Consider the following 22,497-nt stretch of genomic DNA (forward strand, 5'->3'; position numbering starts at 1 on the left):
AGGCCCCCTCCCACAACTCTTTCTCCGGTACATCGATGATTACTTTGGTGCTGCTTCATGCTCTTGTCTGGACCTATAAAAATTTATTAATTTTGCTTCCAATTTCCACCCCTCCATCACTGCCACTTGCTTTCCCTTCCTTGACCACTCAGTCTCAATTTCTGGTGATAGACTGTCCACCAATATTCATTACAAGCCTACAGACTCCCACAGCTACCTCGTCTACAGCTCCTCACACCCCGCTTCCTATAAGGACTCCATCCCATTCTCTCAGTTCCTTCGCCTCCGTCACATCTGTTCCGATGATGCCACTTTCCAAAATAGTTCCTCTGACATGTCTTCCTTCTTCCTTAACCGTGGTTTCCCACCCACGGTGGTTCACAGGACCCTCAACTGTGTCCAACCCATCTCCTGCGCATCCGCCCTCACACCTTCCTCTCCCTCCCAGAACCATGACAGGGTCCCCCCAACCCACTCCCACTAGGGCCAACTGTCACTTGTTCATCCTGCTTTCTACTCTCAATGTCACTATCAGCACCTCCTTTCGCCAGTATCACCACCATCAACACCCCTTCCACTTTTTGCCTCCCCTTATCACTGGCCTTCTATCTAGCTTCACCTCTCCCACCCCCCTTAAACAGTATATATTTCACCATATTTTTACTTCTCTTTAGCTCTGAAGAAGAGTCATACGGATTTGAAATGTTAACTCTGTCTTTCTCGCCATAGATGCTGTCAGACCTGCAGAGTTTTTCCAGCAATTTTTGTTTTTGCCTCTGGATTACAAGTCTAGTAACATTTACCACTATGCCACCATCATTGTATGATGTCATCACCCAGGCTGCCACTCAAGCAGCTGATTAACTCAATATATTCTGCAGATTGAAGTTGAAATAAACACATAATTGAAAGCCAAAATGCTTTCAACCTACACACATTGCTTAACTTTATATCTAGAACAAGCAAGTTGTATTAATTCATTTTATCACACTTTATAACTTGTAGAGCTAATATGCTTATGGGGGAGTTGTATATGAATTCCCTTAACAAATGAGCTGTTGGGTCATTTTAAAAAACTATGTAACACAATTTATCCAGTCATGCCATGGAAGTCAAACAAAGCCAATAGGTTTTCCATAAATAAATAAAGCAGAGATTATAAAAGATTATCTACCTGAAGGACACAAATTCCTTGTAATGCAGTCACTCTGCAAGGGGTAAGGTGGTTTCCATTAACTCCTGTGCCCAGTTGACCACTGCCATTGTAACCCCAACTATACACCTGTAATGCAGGAGGCAAACATTCAGAATCATGCATTATTAAAGGAGGTCATTCAGCTCATTGTGTCTGTACTGACTCTTCAAAAAAATATTCAATTAGTCCCACTCCCTCTAATCTTTCCCCATAGCCCTGATATTTTTTTCTTTCCAAGTATATATCCAGTTCCCGTTCGAATGCTACAGTTGAATCTGCCTCCACCACCCTTTCTGGCAGTGAATTCCAGCATGTGTCATATATAAAAAAAAAAATCACCTCTCTCGTTCTTTTATGAATTATCTTAAAACTTGTGTCTTCTGGTAACTGACCTTCATATGAACCTTGGGCCATTCGGCCCCTTGAACTTGCTCCGTCATTTAATAAGATCATGGCTGATCTGGTAGTAACTTCAAATCTGCATCCCGTCTACCCCCAATAACCTATCACCTCCTTGCTTACCAAGAATCTATCCACCTCTGCCTTAAAAATATCCAGACTCTGCTTCCACTGCCTTTTCGGGAAGACAGTTCCAAAGACTCACGACCCTCAGAGAAAAATTTTTGCTTCGTCTCTATTTTAAATGGACGACCCCTTTATTTTTAAACAGTGACCCCTGGTTCTAGATTCTCCCACAAGAGGAAACATCCTCTCCATGTTCACCCTGTCAAGGTGCCTCAGGATCTTTTATGTTTCAATCAAGTCGCCTCTTACTCTTCTAAACTCCAGCAGATACAAGCCTAGCCTTTCCTCATAAGGCAAGCTGCCCATTCCAGGTATTAGTCTGGTAAGCCTTCTCTGAACTGCTTCCAACGCATTTACATTCTTCTTGAAATAAGATGACCAATACTGTACACACTACTCCAGATGTGATCTCACTGGTGCTCTGTATAACTGAAGCATAACCTTCCTACTTTTGTATTCAATTCCCCTCACAATAAATGAAAACATTCTATTAACTTTCTTAATTACATGCTAGTCTTCTGCGATTCATATACTAAAACACCCAGGTCCCTCTGCATCTCAGAGCTCTGCAATCTCTCACCATTTAGATATGCTTCTCTTTTATTCTTCCTGCCAAAATGGACAATTTCACATTTTCCCACATTATAGTTCATTTGCCAGATCTTTGCCCACTCACCTAACCTATCTATATCCTTCTGTAGCCTCACGTTCTTTTCACAACTTACTTTCCTACCTAACTTCGTGTTGTCAGCCAATTTGGCAACCATCCCATCCATCCTTACATCCAAGTCATTATATAAATTGTAAACCACTGAGGTCCCAGCACTGATCCCAGCAGCACACCACTCGCTACATCTTGCCAACCTGAAAAAGACCCATTTATGCCTACTCTCTGCTTCCTGTTAGCTAGCCAACCCTCTATCTATGGCAATATGTTATCCCCTACTCCATGAGCTTTTATTTTCTGCAATAACCTTTGATGTGGTACTTTATTAAATACCTTCTGGAAATCTAAGTACAGTACATCCACTGCTTCCCCTTTATCCACAGAACATGTTACTTCCTCAAAGAACTCCAATAAGTTGGTTAAACATGATTTCCCTTTCACAAAGCCATGTTGACCCTGCCTGATTACCTTGAACTTATCCAAGTGCCCTGCTATAGCTTCTTTAATGAGAGCTTCGAACATTTTCCCTATGACAGATGTTAAACTAACTGGCCTGTAGTTTCCCACTTTCTGTCTCCCTCCATTTTTGAATAATGGAGTTACATTTGCTATCTTCCAATCTAATGGGACCTTCCCTGAATTTAGGGAGTTTCAGAAAATTAAAACCAATGCATCAACTATCTTACTAGCCACTTCCTATGATGAAGTCCATCAGAACCCAGGCACTTGTCAGCCCACAGCTCCAACAATTTACTCAGTACCACTTCTCTGGTAATTGCAATTTTCCTGAGTTCCTCCCTCCCTTTCATTTCGTGATTTATAGCACTTCTGGAATGTTACTTGTATCATCTATAGTGAAGGCTGATGCTATTTCCTTCTTTTCCATTATCAATTCTCCAAACTCACTTTCTATATGGCCAAAGCTCACTTTGTTAACTTGTTTCTCTTTTAAATATTTATAGAAACTCTTACTATCTGCTTTTCTATTTCTGGCTAGCTTTCTCTCGTGCTCTAATTTTTCCCTAATTATTAATCTTTTAGTCATCCTTTGCTGTTCCTTATATTCTGGCCAATCTTCTGGCCTTCTATCGAGCTTTGCACAATTACATACTTTTTCTTTAGGTTTGATACTATCTTTAACCTTTCTGGTTAACTGGGGATGGTGTGTCCATCCCTTGGACTTTTCTCATTCATTGGAATGTATCTATTCTGTGCATTCTGAAATATCCCCTTAAATGTTTGCCACTGCATCTCTATTGGTCTATCCCTTAACCTAATTTTCCAGTTCACTTTAGCCAGCTCTGCTTTCATGCCCTCATAATTGCCCTAATTTAAGTTTAAAAACATAGGGCAGAATTTTCTGGCTAACGTGCAGGTGGTGGAGCCCGCACATCAGCGCTTAAAATGTCACACACTGACGTCATGTGAGTGTCCCAACATCAGCGTGCAGCATCGTGATATTTAGGTCAGCGGGTGCGCTATGCAGCGCGACGCTTGCCTGCCATTAATTAAAGGCCTAGTTAAGGCCAGTAAGTCGGCAATTGACGCCGATTTTGAGGAGCCTGTGTGAACTTACGCTCGGCGCACAAGCCCAACGGGCATGCGGGTAACTGATTTTTTAACAAAACTCATGCACTGGCGGGATATGTGGGCTCAGAGGGATTGTTAATGTTTTTCTAAAGTATTTAATGCAGAAAGTGTTTTAAATTTGCCTGTGTGATTGTTACCAGCTCAGAACGAATTCCAGCAGCTTTCTCTGTACTTTGAAGCTTCAGCTCACCAGTCTGTAGACAGTAATCTTTATCGGGCCTGCAGCTTTCCGAAGGCCTCCATTTAGCCTGGATATGGGCTCTGACACCTCCACTGGAGGCAGCTCCTCTGAGGAGGAAGGGAGGGATAGAATAAGAAGGAGGTCAGGATTGGACAATCAGCCTCCAGGGGAGCCACCTTTGGGAGGCACAAGGGGCGCAGGGCCAAGAGATTGTCCAAGGTGGAAGGGGCTGCAGAAGATGCCACTATCCTGCTGCCAAGGTATACAGGCGGTGAAGCAGCTACCTCAATATGTCTGAGGTGCAGTGCTGAAAGAGGCTCCGTCTCTCAGGGGAGACAGTCAACTATATCTGTCAGATGATTGGCTCTGAGATCTCCCCTAACTGTATCGGTGGACACCCCATGCCAGCGGCTCTCAAGGTCACAGCTTCCCTCCACTTCTATGCCTCTGGCTCCTTCCAGAGCTCGGTGGGTGATCTTTGCGGTATCTCCCAATCAGCTGTCCACACTTGTATCAAGCAGGTTACAGATGCTCTGTTCAGACGTGCATTGACCTTCATCCACTTCCACTGCAACCAGGCAAGTCAGACACAGTGAGCCAGAGGCTTAGCGGCCATTGCTGGCTTCCCCCGCGTCCAGGGTGCTATAGACTGTACACATGTGGCCATCAAGGCGCCAGCAGGTGAACCTGGTGCCTTCGTCAACAGGAAGGGCTTCCACTCTATGAACGTGCAGATAGTGTGTGACCACAGGATGCTGATTCTACAAGTCTGTGCAAGGTACCCTGGCAGCTCCCATGACACCTACATCCTCAGACACTCCCAGATGCCGGGACTCTTCAGTGCTCTGGCTCAGCTGGATGGTTGGTTGCTGGGTGACAAGGGCTATCCCCTCAGAAGGTGGCACATGACGCCTCTCCGCCATCTAAGAACAGAAGCTGAGGAGCGCTACAATAGGAGCCACAGCACCACAAGGGCTGTGGTGGAGAGAGCCATCGGTCTTCTCAAGATGCGCTTCCGATGCCTGGGCCGCTCAGGGGGCGCACTCCAGTACCCCCCGAATCGCGTCTCTCTGATGGTGGTAGCATGCTGCACTCTGCACAATCTAGCGCTGGAGAGGGGGGATACAGTTGACGATGAAGACCTTGATGCCCTGGATGAGGCTGCACATGATGAATCCAGCAATGGCTCAGAGAATGAGGAAGTACAGGGTGATGATGAGGGGCAGCACACCAACCCGCTAGGAGGCAGGGACACCAGGGACAATTTAATCCAACAAACCTTTAATCCAAGCTCTACACACATGGATCAGCAGAACTGGCATTGCCTGGCGCTTCCACACGTGGCACTTAGGTGCTACATCTTCCACCTCATCAGCTGCAACTAAGGGCTTTGTACAGAAACATCAATGTCCACTCAAACATTCATGATATGTCTGTGAAACATACAAATGCAGCACCAAGGAAACACCCTCAGCCATGGTCAGAAAAGTGGACTTTATTCAGTCCAACATCAAACACAAACGTCGTTCAGACATACATAAGTATTTTTTCCCTAATCTAGGGCCAACACAAAATCACCAGCGACATACCTGTGGAGTGCCTAACGTGCCTTATGCTTTTGTTTGTGGGTGCTACATCTAGGTGCCGCCCCATTGGTCAGAGTGGCTTTTGAGACAGCCTGCTGATTCTGCTGTCCTTTTGGCATCAATGACCTTGGCGGGCGTCCTCTGGCCCGTGGAGACTGTGATGGCCCAGCCTGGGAGGGAGTGGCCAGTTCCAGAACTAGCACCTCCCCAGTTGTCACAGCCTCAACGGATGCAACGGTCACCGGCAGAGGGACGGAGGAGCTGCTGCCCTCCTGAGAGGAGCTCACAGTGACGACAGGCAGCTGCTGCGCCGACATGAGGTCACATTGGACCTCCCTGCTCACCGCAGATGGATGGGCACTGAGCGGCGACACTTGATGCCCAGAACATCTCCCACATTGGTAATGACCACCTGTGGCCATTAGCACTGTGAGTGCTTGCAGGTCAGAGCGTAACCCAATCAGAAGAGTCTCAATCCAACTGAAGCCCATCTCCATGAGAGTAGCCAATCTCTCAGTGCAGGAAGCCTGAAGCTCTGTCCTGAGGTTCATGCCTTCACTTACACTCTGCCTGGATTCACACTCTGCCTGGATTCCTCCACTACAGAGACCAACTGAAGCACACCCTCATGCCAGATGCTCCCGCACACCCAGCCACTTGTTCTGCAGCTGCTGCACTGGTGATAACTCCAGAGGCACATCATCACTGCCCGACTCAGCATGTGCCTGGTCCCCTGCAGTCCTCTGGCTACTGGCGCCAGCTGCACTCTCTGTCCGTGCCATCTCCTCCAGCGATTGTGAAGTGCCCTCTCCCCTGTAACCCGGAATACTAGCCGACGTTATATTCCCCACCGAAGTGTTTGTCGCTGCGCTGGTGCTTGGCTGGCTGAAATGATGTGCCGCAAGTTGCGTGTTTTGGCCCGCAGGTGTGTGTGTGGGTGGGTGGGGGGTGCTCCGGACGTGCTGGGCGTTGCCATGCGGTGGTGATGCTGAAATTAACAAGGACAGTGCATCATTTAGTGCTCATCCTTTTCCCCACCAAGCCTCATAAGTCATTTACCCTTCAAGAACCTAAGGAGACAAACATTAGTGGGGTGGTAAATAGTCAAGAGGAGGCCCAAACATTACATGCGCATACAAACAGGCTGGTCAGATGGCCTAAGCAATGCCACATGGAATGTTATGTGGATAAGTGTTTGGTTAAGCACTTGGGCAAGACAAGCAAGGTACAGGAACACATGAGTAATGGTAGGACCGTGGGAAGTCACGACGATTACAGGGACCTTGCTGGGCAGACCCATTAAGGTAGCAGAACAAGAACATAAGGCATTTAACAAGGTCGAAGCCAGACTTGCCTTTATTAGACGAGGAATAGAATGTAGGAAAAGGGAGGTCATGTTGCAAGTGCAGAAAACGCTGTCGAGGCCACATCTGCACTTCTGTGCCCAGTTGTGACCTGCGCTTCATGGGAGGGATGGCATTGGGGTGGGGAGAGTGCAGAGGTCCTTGACCTGGATGCATGCTGGCCTGGAGAGTTGGAGTGATGAGGAAACATTGCATACACTTGTGACATTTGCTGTGGAGCACAGGGGATTGACAGGCCACATTATTGACCTTCATACCGTTGAGGGGCATAGAACGGGTGGACAGGAGGCAACATCTCCCCTTGGCGCAGGGATGACTAATGTGGTGGCATTTATTTGAGTGCCATGAGGTTGACAGGTGAGGTGCTGAGGACCTTTTGGACAGAGTCATGTGGGATGCACTGGCTGAAAGGGTGGTGGAGGTACAAACCCTCCTAAGATGCAAAACGTCTTTGGCTGTGCAGCAGCGATGACATGGCATGTTAGGCCATGGGGATAGTGGTCACAAATGGGACTTTGGAAGGCGCTAGAGATGTGCATCCTCAAGGGGCCGAGGGACTTTTGTGTATGACCCACAAGTCTGAGTGTATCAGTCTGTGAATGAGCAGTGTTGCTGCATTAACGATTGCAGCAACCATCAGAGCTTTGGATGGTGGGGAGACAGAGTGGATGGGACTGTGGCCCTCAAATACCTGGCCGCTGCACCCCAGCCTCGCCAACACCTGCTGTCCTAGCCGCCTGCCTCTTCCCCAGCTCCATGGCCTGCTCCTCGTAGGTGGGGAGTGTGGCAGCATGGCATACCCACCACCAGTCCTCTGGCGCTCCCTCAGATTGTGCTCTGTTTTTGCCTGCAGAACAGAGAAGAGGATCTATTGGGGCTGATCGCTCATGTACTCTGCGCACACACGCCGCATCCCAACCACAGTGGCCCATCTGAGGCATCCAGCAACTCCTGTCCACACTACTGATGATCAGTTCCCAGAAGATAGTACAGCTGGTCCCAACCCCCTGCCCCAGCGGACACCTTGGACACATTCGGCGTCCATCACTTTGAATATCACACGAGTCTTAGCGCCCATGACAAGGAGGTGCAACTAGGTGCGGCGCCGAGGCCAGCAGATGGCTCTTGGCCACGACACCACCTTGAGGCTCCCCCTTCATCATCTCATCACCATCAATAAGACATGTGTTGGAGTTCTGAGTATGTGTCTAGCTGCCTCCCCTGCAGGTTACTCCCAGACTACTCAAATGCGACAAACACCAACATATGCTGTGGGGAGAACCCATCTTCTCCTCAACCACTAAGGCTGATGTAAGCATGGTCACTGTCTCTTTGCCCACCCAGCGTGCACCAAATGCCCATTGCAATAACGCCACTAAGACGTGAAGGGTGGGGTTCAAAGGCTAAGCCTACCTGCTGGGTCAAACGGCCAAGGCCGACATGGTACTCACCCTTCCAGAGCACAACAAATCATTGAAGCGCTTGCGGCACTGTGTCCTGTTGCGCCGCACATCATCATGGGCGCTTACAGCCACCGCCACCTCTTGCCACGCCTGCCTGGTGACATGGGGGGCCCTCCTCCTCCCATCCTCTGGATACAAAACATCCCGATGGTTGGACACCTCTTCAAGGACGACAGCAAGGCAGGCACCTGAGAACCAAGGGGCACAGTGGCACTCTCCCCCCGCTGGCCTATCCTGCAGCCTACCCCCCTCCTCCTGCTCCTGTGCCCTCAAACCAGCATGTCCTTCTCTATGAGTGGCCATGGTGAACTGCCTCAAGGAGGCTGCCTGGCCACTGTTTATACGGATTGCCGGTTCCCCATTGGAACCGGCGGTCTGAACACACCCGCCGCTGATTCGAATTTCCCGTTGTACATGGGAATCGCAAACCCGCTGGGCGGGCCTTAATTGGCTCACCCGCGCAAAATGGCAATCGGCTGCCTGCTCACTGCTGAGTTGGTCGGGCCCACCCGCCCGTCAAGGGCAAAATTCTGCCCATAGCCCACTCCTCTTTCCCTCAAACTGAATTTTAAAAATTCAATCATATTATGGTTGCTGCTATCAAGAGGCGCCTTCACTATGCGATTATTAATTAATTCCTTCCTGCCACTGGAACCAGTTTCTCTCAATCTACTCTATTAAATAACCTCATAATTTTGAGCACATCTATTAAAGCAGAGAAGATTAAAGCAAGATTTAAGGAGAACAATCCTAGCTTCTCTTGACTCTCCACGTATCTATAGCTAACCCACTGCCTGAACAAATTCCTCTCAATAAAACTGAGTAACAACAGTGAAATAGTCATTTGAAGGAATAATGTTAAAAGGACATACAAAGATTAACTCTGTATGGCTTTGTTTCAGGCAAGAGCCCTGTTGCCGTTAAGCGTGCAGGAAGAGATGGGGCAACAACACCACTGCTCCAATGTTCTGACGCACACTGGCTGCTACAACAGCAGTGAAGTTTTACAAAACTATACACCTATTGATTCCTGTAGAGAGCAAAAAGCAAAATCTCTTTTGTGGTCTCAGGACATCCCAAAGCTTTCACAGTAAATTAATTACATCTGAAGTGCAGTCATTGTTGTTTTGAAGGCAAACCCAGCAGTCACTTTGCACACAGCAAGGTCCCACAAAACAGAAAATTAGACAAATGACGGTTAATCTGCTTTTGGCTGTGTTGGTTAAAGGATGAATGTTGGCCAGGATGCTAAGATCTCCCTCAACACAGCACCAAAATGTCTGCCCATAGTAGGGGTTAAAGTTGTCGAGTGAGGTTTGAGCCCACAACATTCTGACTCTGAGGTGAGAGCTCTATGCTAACACTGTAACTTTGTTTTATTGGCTGTGCGCTGGACTCTGCTTTTCTTAGTGCTAGCTGGATATATTCAACAAATCTTTGCAACAAAGGAATTTCCAGCATTCACTCAGTCAGTTTATAAGGTGGGCAGAGGCAGGGTTCTCTCTCTGCACTAAAATTTAAATTTAAAAAGTTCAGGAGGGAGTTAACTTCAAATATATTTAGCTTCAGCAACATCACACCACATTGCACAGAGGCACTGGTACAAAATATTAATCTATTGCCCACAATGCAAAATTGTTCAAGGTAGTAAGTAAAAAGTTTATAATCCAAGTGCAAAGTTTCATTCATAAACTGGTCAAGTATCCCAGTCACAAATTTGTAAGATAACCTTCAATGAATTCAACAGGAAAGAGTTGCATTTATGTAGTGCCTTTTGTGACCTCAGGATGTCCCAAAATGCTTTATAGCCAATAATGTACTTTTGATGTGTAGTCAGTTTTCTATTGTAGGAGACGCATCAGCCAATTTATGATCAACAAAATCCCTCAAATAGTAATGTGATAATGACCAGACAATTTGTTTTAGGTGTTGGTTGGGGGATAAATATTGGCCTGGACACTTTCCAATGCTCCTTTGGAATAGTACTATGGTATCTTTTAACTCCACCTTAGAGGGCAGACAGTACCTCAGTTTAATGTCTCATCTGAAAGATGGCACCTCCGACACTGCAGCACTCCCTTGGTACTACACTGAAGTGTCAGCTTTGATTTTCTGCTCAAGCCTCTGGAGTGGGACTTGAATCCACAGCTCATGCAATTTTATAAGCCACTAATTGTTCTGTACAGCATCTTACCCCAAGCAATTTTGTATTCTACCAATTATAAGCATCCAGTTCAGACCCTGGACTGCTCTTCACCTGTGGGCATCATCATTACCAACTCACTAACTGAACCCATGGGAAAACCAATGCTGGTTTCACTCACCCAAATTAAGCCAGGGTAATATAAGTATGAAGTAAAATTTTCACATCACTGTCAACTGCAATGCCCTCATTACTCTTTCAGTAACACTAGCAAGATAACGTTGAATGAGGTTTAGCATGCTGGATCATGACAAATAATTACCTCTCCATTGTCTACTACAGCCATGGAGAATATCTGACCACAGGCGATAGCGACAACCCTCTTGTTCTGCAAACAGTGTGTCACTCTCCGTGGCGTTGCCTGGCTTGCAGTAGATCCTGATCCAATTTGTCCACAGTTGTTATAACCCCAGGAATAAACCTATCACCAAAGCAGACATAGAAGGGAAGAAACTTAAATTGTGCAAAAAACAGATAAGTCATATAGTCAAGAATAAAATGGAATTAACTCTACCAGGTGTGGCAGATTTTCAAACATGCAAACAACTTGGCACCAGAAGTTGCCATGTGCGCAATGCCTGTAAATTTTGAGGCTCTAATTTCGAAATATTAAATAATGATTTAGCTCATGGAAACTAACTCAATGACCTGTACATACATGCACACTGTACTCTCGTGGTGTACTTGAAAAAGAACACTTAAAAAATGTGATATATAGCTACAACATTGCACATTATTAGTGCACACCACATATTCAGTCTACTGTCAAAATTTATATTTCGAAGTTCTACATCTGCGTGTGCACATGCCTTTTCATTGTGTGCCTATGCTTCCCTGTGTGCACAACTTTTCTCTGTGTGCTTTTATTTGCATTTTATCCATCCGCATGTGTGTGAATGTTTGAATGCGTGTGTGTGTGCACGCGCACGCATTCACACATACATGTTTGTACATTAAATATAATCTTGCATTTGAGAGTGTTTTATGACGAAAATTCCAATCGATCTCTAGCTATGGAGTCCAGAACCAATGCAGGAGTTCTCTCCTTTCAACAAGAGGCCTTCAAAAATTGCCCCTCTACTTTCAACTACTGAGGCCAAAAGATCATAAAGACATAAATACATCTGCTGTCAAGTCACAGTGTACAGACATCTTTGTGCACAAGAAGCCATACTGTTCCCAGTAATGTCTAAGAGTGACTTGGCATTGCTTTGAGGCAGGGTAGAATTAACGCTGGAATACTATTTTCTACATGGCACCTTAAATGGCCTCGGAAAGGGTGCAGAGGAGATTTACCAGAATGGTATCAGGGATGAGGGACTAACTGGATTGTTCTTTCAAAGAGCTGGTACAGGAATAATGAGTTGAATGACCTCCTTCTGTGCTGTCTGGTTCAATGAAAAACAAATATAAAGAAAATTTACTTCAAAAATGAAGCTCACTCAGCTTTTCATTCTATTATATTTAGCATTTTAAAAAGATTAATTTGTACAGTTAGAAATCAAATCACATGCATAGATAAATTTACGTTATCAAACAAAAAATGCAGACTGTAAAAACATTACACTTAGGTGGTCAGCTCTCACCTCCCCTTCTGTTGTTAGAACCATAGAATGATTGGAACCACAAGCAACCTCCACTGCTTTTTTGTCATCGAACATGCTAGAAACAAGGAAAGGTAATGAACCAGGACCAGTTGTTCCATTACCCAGCTGGCCATAACTGTTGAGGCCCCAGGAGTAGGTCTCTCCATCTGTAAAAGATGATAATATTTTTTGGAAGTGACTGATAGGATCCAGAGGCTACCTGAAGATTGTTGCCATAGGCCCTGGTCTTTACTGAAAATCCAGGCAACATTTGCATCCAAACAGGTAGCACCAAGAACACTTTTGGGGAGAGGCAGTTATTTTCTCTGGGTCCTCAGGCATATGAAGCCCCATCAACACTACCCTGAAAAATGAATGGCCCACACAGCCACTCCCTCTCATCCACCCACACTCCTGACTCGGTTTGCCTCATTCAAAAATAAAAATTGAACACTTAGATTTTAGAAACACATATTTTGGACTGGTGGTGGGGGGGGTGGTGAACAGGACAGGAGTAGCACCGAGTAGCTGATGAGAAATACTGGTGAAATGTGAGGCATGACAGGGATAAGAGTGCACTCTCCTGATTCATGAAGCTGACCTGCAGCATGAATGGAATCCTCTTCAGACTGGGAAATGTCTAATTCCATTGATGCAACTAGATCATGGCTGCAGGAATCAGCTACCAATGTAAGGCAAAGAGAGTGTCTCAGTGCATCAACTCGTGACAAAGGGAGTTTGAATCACAGATTGTGGACTGGTGCCAAAAAATACTGGCTAACAATTGAGTTCCCTGGATCGAATTCTAGCGCCTTACAATTAATCACAATCTTTCCATTGGAACAGCTACAGTTTTGAGGATGACTAGCAAAGAGAAACTGCCACATGAAGCACTCAACCCCTCCCAGCGGTTTCAAACATTTTATTGGCCTCAAATGGCTCCATGGGATTAATGAATTTCAAATTTAAACTTGCAGCTTAAAATGAAATTAACCTGTGCATTGCTAATAGCAACAAATCTAGATATTATTCCAAACTAATTGTGAGCATTAATGGCCAGCAAAAATGGTTTTGGACTCATTGTTGCTGGAGAGAAAACCACCAGCTAACCTATTGGAAACCAAAAGTTTAGAAGTGTTCCATCCTGTGGGTGCAACCCGCTCCCAGCTAGCAATGTAAATAGAGGGTCCCAAACTGGTCCAGCAAAATAAATGTGGCATTTGATTCTGCTTTGACAGTTGATTTTTTGAAAAATTTAAAAAAATGTTTTAATGAATTTTGCGTTTTTAAGTTTCTCCTTCCACCCCGCTCCCGTCAACCACTTACCTTTTGCCTCCACCCAAAGAATAAAATACATCCTCGTTCTGTCATAGAGATTAAAGCGAGGGAATCTGCATCTACCATAATGGAGACAGTGTTAGTTAGCTCGGGAAAAATAGTTGGTGGAACAGGGAGTTCAGGGTTTCGGAGGTCTGGGAGGGTGGGGGTTGGGGGTCAGGGGGTGGGGATTGTCGGGGGTGTCAGAGGTTGGGGGTGTGGTGGGGTTATTGGGGCGGTGGGAGAAGTTCCATGGCTGGGGGGAGGGGGTTTGGGGGACTCCCTTGGAGTCGGTCTGGGTCTTTACAATAATTACTCAGAAGTTAGAAGAGGTTTTAATTCTTCTAACTTTTTCTGAGTAACTACTGGTATAACCCCAGTGGAACCATCCGAAGTTTTCTATTTAAACCACATTATCGGATGGTTCCCAGCACAGTGCACTTGTCCAGGGTAAGTGTGCACTTCTGGGCAATTGCCATGAAAACCCTTACCTGCGGACTTCCCAGAGGGATTCCCCAGCTAATCTTTGCAGTACCCGCCCACCAAACCTGACACTGGGGAGCTCAGAAGTTACAGGTCATCATTCCTAATCTCATCAACTAAATTTAGCACAGAAAGGAAACAGCTTGCATTTCCATAACACCCTTCATGGCCTGTGAATCTCCCAAAATGCTTCACAGTCAATAATGTTCTTTTTGAAATGCAGTCAATTTGGGTACAGAAAAATCTCACAAACAGCAATGAGATCATGACCAGATAATCTGCTTTAGTGACATTAGTTAAGGGATATATTATTGGCCAGGGGAATTCCCCTGATCTTCTTTGAATAGTGCCATGGGGTCTTTTACTTGAGAGGGCAGACAGGATCTTGGTTTAATGTCTCATTCAAAAGGGGACACCTCTGACAGTACAGCACTCGGCCTGGATTATGCACCCAAGTCTGAGAGGGATTTTAACCTGTAATCTTCTGACTCAAGAGGTGAGAGTGCTACCACTGAGCCATGGCTGACAACTGGACGACCTCGAAAACTATACTGGAAATCAGTACAGTAAAACTTAAGTTTACCTTTAGTTGCAAGTAAAATATGTGGTCCACTTCCATAACTGAGAGAAATTATTTTCTTCCCACACAAAGCTTCTATTTTCTTTGGTGTAACTACACTCTGACCATCTCCAATTCCTAGGCAGTTGCTGCAATTCACCCCAAGTGCAAACACCTGCAACAGAAGTGGGTTGCATACAGTGAGCCATGTGATCATGTGAGCTACTTGTCAAGATATACTACTCAGACCAACTACTGGCAATGGCTATAGTGCATTTTTACTAACTCCAATGAGTCTGGGAACATTATTCTTCCTGCAAAGGCAACTGTTTTTAAATTGATAAATGATTTAAAACTAGAGTGGATAAAACCCTGGTCCGGATGGGCTACATCCACAAATTTTAAAAGAAATTAAGATAGCAGAGGAACTATTGTATATACTTGTATATCTATATATAATTTCATTTGGAAAGGGAATGTGAGAGGACTGGTGACATCTAATATGATTTCTATATTTACAAAGGGAGATGGAACTAGTGCAGGGAATTGCAGACCAATTAGTATAATGTCAGTGATAGGAAAGAAATCCTAAGTCAAAGTCATAAAAGTAAAACACCTCAAAAGTGGAAATATAATAAAGAGTAATCAGCAGAGATTCCAAAAGAAAAGGATGCACTCGTCCAACTGAATTCTTCGAAAAAGTAACAAATAGGGTAATGCAGTAGGCATAATGGCCGGGATTTTTGGGATCCGCCGCGGGAGATTCGGTGGAGGGACTGGATGATCCCAGCACCTGGCGGGGCTGGAAAATCCTGCCCAATATGTTTGGATTTCTAAAAAGCCTTTGATAAGGTACCAAAAAGTAGGTTCCTGATTATGGTTAGATCTGGCAGTCAGGACACAAGTAACAGAATGGAAATAGCAAGCTGGTTACAAAACAGTAAAACAGAAAGTAGGAGTTAAAGGTCATTACTCAGATTGGCAAAAGGTGGGAAATGCTGTTCCACAAAGATTGGTACAGGGACCACTGTTGGTCACAATTTACATAAATAATTTGAACTCAGGTATTGAAAGTGAATTCCAAAGTTTGCAAATGGATCCATTTTAGCCAGGAGAATTCCCCTGCTCTTTGAATAGTGTCATGGGATCTGTTTACTTGAGAGGGCAGACAGGAGCTTGGTTTAATGTCTCATTCGAAAGCGGACACCTCTGACAGAGTAGCACTCCATTGGTACTGCACTGATGCACTGGATTATGTGCCAAAGTACCTCTGAGAGGGATCTTATCCTGCAATCTTCTGATATAGAAGAGGGTTGCAGCAAAATACAGGAAAACCATTAATAAAATAGCAGAATGGACATGTAATTTCAAATGAACTTCAATATACATAAATTTGAGCAATACATTATGGTTGGAAGAATAAGGAGACCACACACTTCTTGGAAAATAAGTCTAAATCATGTAGAGGAATAGCAGGATCTGGGGATACAGATCATTAAAAGTAATGAGACAGATTAATAACATCATAAAAAAGCAAACAAAGTACAGGGGTTCATTTCTAGAGCATGAGAATGAAAAAGCAGATAAATTATGTTAAACCTGCACAGAACCTTGACTAAACCACACGTCTGAGTTTATGAACAGTTCTGTTCTCCATATTATGAAAAGGCTATAAAGATACTGGAGAGGGTGAAAAAATGATTTACTGGAATGATACCAGAACTGGTACCTTATGCTTGTCAGGAATGATTTAATAGGCCTTTCTCTAGAAAAGGTGACTCGATGGTGGTAATTAAGATTATGAAAAGGTTTGATCGGGTAGACATAAAAGAATGTTTCTACTTGTGGGCAGGACCTGAGCTAGGGTTATAAATATAAGATAGTCACTAATAAATCAAATGTGGCACTTCAGGAGAAACTTCACTACCCAGGAAGTGGTTAGAATGTGGCATGTGCTTCCACAGGGAACAGTTGTGGCAGAGATACAGTCACCAGGCAGTTAAATGAGCACACGAGGGAGGAAGGAATAGAAGGATATGTTGATATTGTTAGATGAAGCTCGTGTGCAGCACAAGCACTTGCATGGTCTTAGGATGCATGGCCTATTTCTGCAGCATATATGCAGAGAGATTAAGGATTAAATTATGGAAATGAAAGCATAAATGGTGGCAAAGAAACAAAAAAAGAGGCAAAAGAATTATGTAACACAAACTGGATAAAGACATCTGAGAGAGAATTCAAGGAATCATTATTGCGCAAAGGGGTGAATATTAACACACAAAGCAGTAGGATATAATATGAAGACTTTTATAGGGGAGAAAATTAATGATTAGAGAAATAAGGAATAGAAAGAAAATGGGAAAGATACTAAAATCGAAAAAAGAAACAAAAACAAGTAAGGTTATAAAGTTATGGTTTAAAAAAACTAACGCAGAACAACAGAAGCATAACAATGAAACCACAAGTTGGCCATACTAATACCAACAGCCCACCTAAGAGTTCTGTCAAAAGAATGTTTGGCACATTTTGGGTAGTCCAACCCCCTCTCCCCATCAAAACTGGCTGTTTCACAAATGTTTTTTAATTCATTCATGGGATGTGGGCATCGCTGGCTAGGCCGGCATTTATTGCCCATCCCTAATGCCCTTGTTTAGAGACCATTTAAGGGCCAATCACATGGCTGTGGGTCTGGAGTCACATGTAGGCCAGACCAGGTAAGGGTGGCAGATTTCCTTCCTTCAAGGGACATTAATGAACCAGATGGGTTTTTACAACAATCGACAATGGTTCCAGATTTTTTTTTTATTGAATTCAAATTTCACCATCTGCTGTGGCGGGATTCAAACTCTGGTCCCCAGAGCGTTACCCAGGGTCTCTGGATTACTCGTCCAGCAACAATACCACTACGCCATCGCCTCTCCCTGTCATGAAGTCAGAAAGAGTCACTGCACTGACAGAGACTAGAGGTGATGGGAATGAGATCAGTCAAGAAGGCAGGTACAGAGCCAGTCATTTTGCTTACTCAGGCTCTCTAGAAGCAGGAGATTCATTTCCGTCATACAAGGATCAGTGATTTTTATGCCAAATAGGTCATAGCCTTCATTTGAAAGGGAAAATGCCGCAAAGACATAAAAAGCTAACCCAAGACTTACATCATCATTTTTTGTTACGTAAATAGCCTCAGTAGCTGAAGTACCAAATACACAGGCTTGATGAATCGATTTAATTTCCTGCGGAGAAAGCAAGCTGAACACAGGCCACTTTCCAACATCCACCATGACTGGTTTCTTAAGCACAGCCAGTTAAAGAGATTGCCCAGTCACATTTCCTCCAGCCTTTAGCACTGTGCCTGAAAGAAAGAGAATTTGACATTTTTTGATCTGTGTTACTTCAAACATGAAGGAGAAAAAAAATCTCAGCTCATCATAGCAAGTCAGAAGATAACAAGACAGCTTGAAACTAACCCTGCAGTGCCCTCCAAAATCAAGTTCAGTTTTTTGAAAGAAAAATAAAATTTTGACGTGTAACACTTTAAGGAGCAAGTGACATTATCAATACTGCAGTGGAACTGGCTTTCACATTTGGTCTGAAGCATCTTGAGACATGTTACTATGTTAAAGGTGCTATATAAATCCTGTGATGAGTAACTGACCTCTTGACTCCCCAAAGCCTGTCCACCAACTATAAGGCACAAGTCAGGTGTGTGATGGAATATGTGCCCCTTGCCTGGATGAGTGCATCTCCAACAACACTTGACACCATTCAGAACAAAGCAGCCCACTTGATTGGCATCACATCCACAAACGTTCACTCCCTCCTCTACTGACGCACAGTAGCAGCAGTGTGTGCACCATCTCCAAGATACACTGCAGGAATTCACCAAGGCTCCTTAGACAGCACCTTCTAAACCCAGGACCATTACCATCTAGAAGGACAAGGGCAACAGACAGATGGGAACGCCACCACCTGGATGTTCCCCTCCAAGTCACTCACCATCCTGACTTGGAACTATATCGCCATTCCTTCACTGTAGCTGGGTCAGAATCCTGGAGTCCTTCCCTAACAGCACTGTGGGTGTACCTACACCACATGGACTGCAGTGGTTCAAGGCAGTTCACTACCAGCTTCTCAAGGGCAACTAGAGATGGGCAATAAATGCCGACCTAGCCAGCAAAGCCCACATTCCGTGAATGAATTTTTAAAAAGCTGTTGTGATAAACCATGGAAAATACGCAGACATGTTGAAAGAGTATTTGACATGAACATGACAAGAAGCATTTTTAAAAAGGTTCAGAAACATCTTAAAGCGTTTCCGTTGAAGTAAACGTATTACCAGTTAAACAGAAAGACATTAAGAACCGTGATAAATTGATTACAGGAAATGCCCAGTAAAGCCAGTGAAGGTTCTTCATGTACCACATGAGTGAAGTCCACTATTTTGGTCAGAATAGTTGGCTGACATGAATGGGAATAACTGGAGTTGAAGTATCGATCAGCTAAGACTTAACTGAATGGGCTCGAGGCTTCCACTTCTGTTCCTATTGTTACAAATGCTGGACTTTATAAGATGGTCGTGTTTTAAACTATCTCCTTTAACTCAAGGTAAAATGAAAAAGTTTGGAGAGGGGGGGGTGTGACCTCCTAGAAAACCTTCCCGGAAACAAACCCAAGTGACCTGCTCTTTATGGAGACAAAAACTCAAATCAAAATTTATCGAAAGGTGCAAGTTTTAACACCTTGACACAAGGAGGAGGCAGATGGCCTTGCTGCATACAGACTCTCAGTCTCAGCCAGACTCAGCTTGAGTGAAGGGATTTTCAAAAGGACAATGGCAGACTCACCCTGACATGGCAGGGAGAAGGGAGCCTGCCAAAAAGCCAGGATGGATTTGGACTTGAACGTACAAGGCTACATAACTATTGAGAACATGGCGTAATGTACAACATGGAGTTTCCAGTTGTGTTAATTGGTTGATGGGGAAACAACTTTTTCTGCAGTTTAGTGTATTAGTTGCCTACTATGTAATCTTAAGTGTATGTTGATTTTCATGTGTGTGTTACAGTAAGAGTCGTATAATGTGATATCTTGTCATGCAATGTTTTCCAACAATCATTGGAAAATGCACATCTCTTTTTAAAAGTCATCAGTCTCTATGGAGATCGTAACAAATTGGGGGCCCTTGCAGGATACGACTCCAGAGGATGTAAAACTGATAACACTGGAATATTCCACAGTTTAAACAAACAAGATTTCACAGTTATTTTTGTTGTATTCATTGAAAAGTTGGCATGAGGAATTAGGGACAGATTTATAAGTGGAGTAAAAAAGGCAGAGTGAAGTTATGGCTCAACACTCGAACCTTGAGGAGGAAAAGGGTGATTCCAATAGCACTCAGGCAAAGTAGTTAGAGTTCAGTTACAAATTAATCAACTTGAACTGGAAAGAGATAAAGGGCAAAACTTGAATTGGAGGAAAGCCAAAAACCTGAATTTCGAAAAAAAAGAGGAAAAAGAAAAAAAATTATGAAAATTTGAACTAGAACTCCAAAGAAAAAGATAAACTAGAGCAAGACAAATTAAAAAGGAAATTTGAACTTGACGGAGAAAGCTTTTGATTACACGAACAATGGGTGGCAGGGGAACTTGACTGTGACTGCGATTTAACTCCTGGTTTTGGTTTTGGAAGGAGTATTTGCTTATTGCCTAATTTCAGTGAGTAAAGAGTTGAAATGTATTTTGTGTCATTTGAGAAATTTGCTGCAAAACTGCAATGGTGGAAAGAAAGTTGGACAGTTTTATTGCAGAGTGCGTCCATGATGAAGGCTTTAGAAGTGTACTCGTCTCTTTCAGACACAATCTGGTAATTATGCTACAGCGAAAACTGTTCTCAATGCCTGTGATTTAGTGCTGGAGGCTCACAGACAGAAGTTTAGAAATTTAAGGAAGTAACAGAGTCACACTTCTCTAGAATTTGCTAGAGAAAAGGAGATGTTATTTGATAGGTCATATAGATCCATGAAGGTTGAGCAATATTTTTAAAACCTTAGAGAGGTAATGCTAATGGAAGGTTTTAAAAAAGGTGTCCCTTTGGGAATAAGGTACCACTTGAAAGACCATAAAGTTCCTAAGAGAGGCTGCAATAATGACTGACGACTACAAATTGCCTCACAGCATGTCAGTAGCAGGCCATTGCTTGTGAACTCCCACAGAAGCTGGAGGGATAAGAAGTCTGATAATGAAAATAAATCTACATCTAGGGAGGGGGAGTGCCCAGGCGAGGGAGGGGGGAGAACACGCGCCCGAGCGAGGGAGGGGGGAGAACGCGCGCACCCAAGCACCCCCCGCGCGCTATCCCCTCCCCCTCGCGCGCTATCCCCTCCCCCTCGCGCGCTATCCCCTCCCCCTCGCGCGCTATCCCCTCCCCCTCGCGCGCTATCCCCTCCCCCTCGCGCGCTATCCCCTCCCCCTCGCGCGCTATCCCCTCCCCCTCGCGCGCTATCCCCTCCCCCTCGCGCGCTATCCCCTCCCCCTCGCGCGCTATCCCCTCCCCCTCGCACGCCATCCGCTCCCCCTCGCGTGCCATCCGCTCCCCCTCGCGCGCTATCCCCTCCCCCTCGCGCGCTATCCCCTCCCCCTCGCGCGCTATCCCCTCCCCCTCGCGCGCTATCCCCTCCCCCTCGCGCACACATGCATTCCCCCTCTTAACAAGTTCAATTAGGGATGGGCAATAAATGCTGGCCTAGCCAGTGATGCTCACGTCCCATGAATGAGTGGAAAATATTTAGTGTCTGAGTAATGTTAGTGTATGTTGATTTTAGCATGTTTGTTACAGTCGAAATCTAAAAATATGAAATCTTGTCATGTGATGCTTTCTGTCATTCTTTGTAAAAGTTAGGGATCTCAATGGGGATTGTAACATTATGTTAGGATAACACAGCAGCTTTCACTTTTAGCTTTGGAACCCAAAGTTCTCAAAAGATATAAAGGACAAAGCCATCATACAATGCAAGGGATTAAAGTGAGAATTGTTGAAACAGTGGATCATAACACAGTAATGCAGAGAAGGGTTGACTGCAGATGAACAGCTTTTCTGCCACTGCAGGCAACCTTCAGACTTCCAATGGCATCTTATACCCAGATTTTCACAGATCCAGTAATCTGCTGCCAGAATCATCATCATCTGCTCTTGTGTGAGGAACAGAATTTACCTGATTCAGTGTGTGGGTCGCCTTGCACTGGGGCCTTTTAGGACCATGGCGCAAACACAACGACAAACACAAAAGCTCCATGCCAATTAGGATTTGGGATGATTGGTTTAACTTTTCCTTCCACTGCCCAGAACAAGCAACATATGTCATCCTCCTTCATTCACATATGTGCAGTGTGTAGGACTTCAACTTAAGAACTGCCTTACCTGAACAACAATGGTAGATCAAGAGTGCAAATCGTAGAGCGTAGTCACAGAGCCTCCATTTTAATAAAGATACCTCAAACAATCCAAGCGCAAGTCTGGAGAGGTTGGAAAGAAATCAGAAGGAGAGACTTATCAATAACAACTTGTATTATTATAGCATTTTTAACATAGTAAAATGTCCTAAGGCGTTTCACAGGAGCATTACCAGATATAATTTGATGCTGAGGACAGGTGAGGTAGATTTTAAGGAGCATTTTCATGGAGAAGAGAGGTTAAGAGGCTTAGGGAGAGAACTTCAGAGCTTAGGGTCTAGAAAACTGAAGGTAAGGCTTGCACTGGAGTGAAGGAAATCTGAGATGTGGAAG

General features: G+C 44.6%; 1 protein-coding gene across 5 annotated transcripts in view; it reads right to left on the reverse strand.

The window, feature by feature from the left end:
• rcbtb1 (regulator of chromosome condensation (RCC1) and BTB (POZ) domain containing protein 1) overlaps positions 1 to 22,497 on the reverse strand; it is a 65,899-nt gene that overhangs the window by 37,835 nt on the left and 5,567 nt on the right. For 4 of the 5 annotated variants that reach the window (XR_005945852.1, XM_041211285.1, XM_041211286.1 and 1 more), the window contains exons 2-7: positions 22,133 to 22,227; positions 17,872 to 18,068; positions 14,744 to 14,894; positions 12,361 to 12,527; positions 11,037 to 11,195; positions 1,175 to 1,282 (exon numbers count right to left, since the gene is read on the reverse strand). Coding sequence is in view for 4 of the 5 variants with exons in the window: in XM_041211285.1 (XP_041067219.1) it covers positions 1,175 to 1,282; positions 11,037 to 11,195; positions 12,361 to 12,527; positions 14,744 to 14,894; positions 17,872 to 17,997 (711 nt within the window). In the remaining variant the exon portion in view is untranslated. Of the gene's footprint in view, positions 1 to 1,174; positions 1,283 to 11,036; positions 11,196 to 12,360; positions 12,528 to 14,743; positions 14,895 to 17,871; positions 18,069 to 22,132; positions 22,228 to 22,497 lie in introns of those variants that run through there. The other variant, XM_041211288.1, reaches the window with a different exon arrangement.

The sequence above is a fragment of the Carcharodon carcharias genome, chromosome 18 (genome assembly GCF_017639515.1).
Source record: "Carcharodon carcharias isolate sCarCar2 chromosome 18, sCarCar2.pri, whole genome shotgun sequence".
In the NCBI taxonomy this organism is placed as follows: Eukaryota; Metazoa; Chordata; class Chondrichthyes; order Lamniformes; family Lamnidae; genus Carcharodon; species Carcharodon carcharias.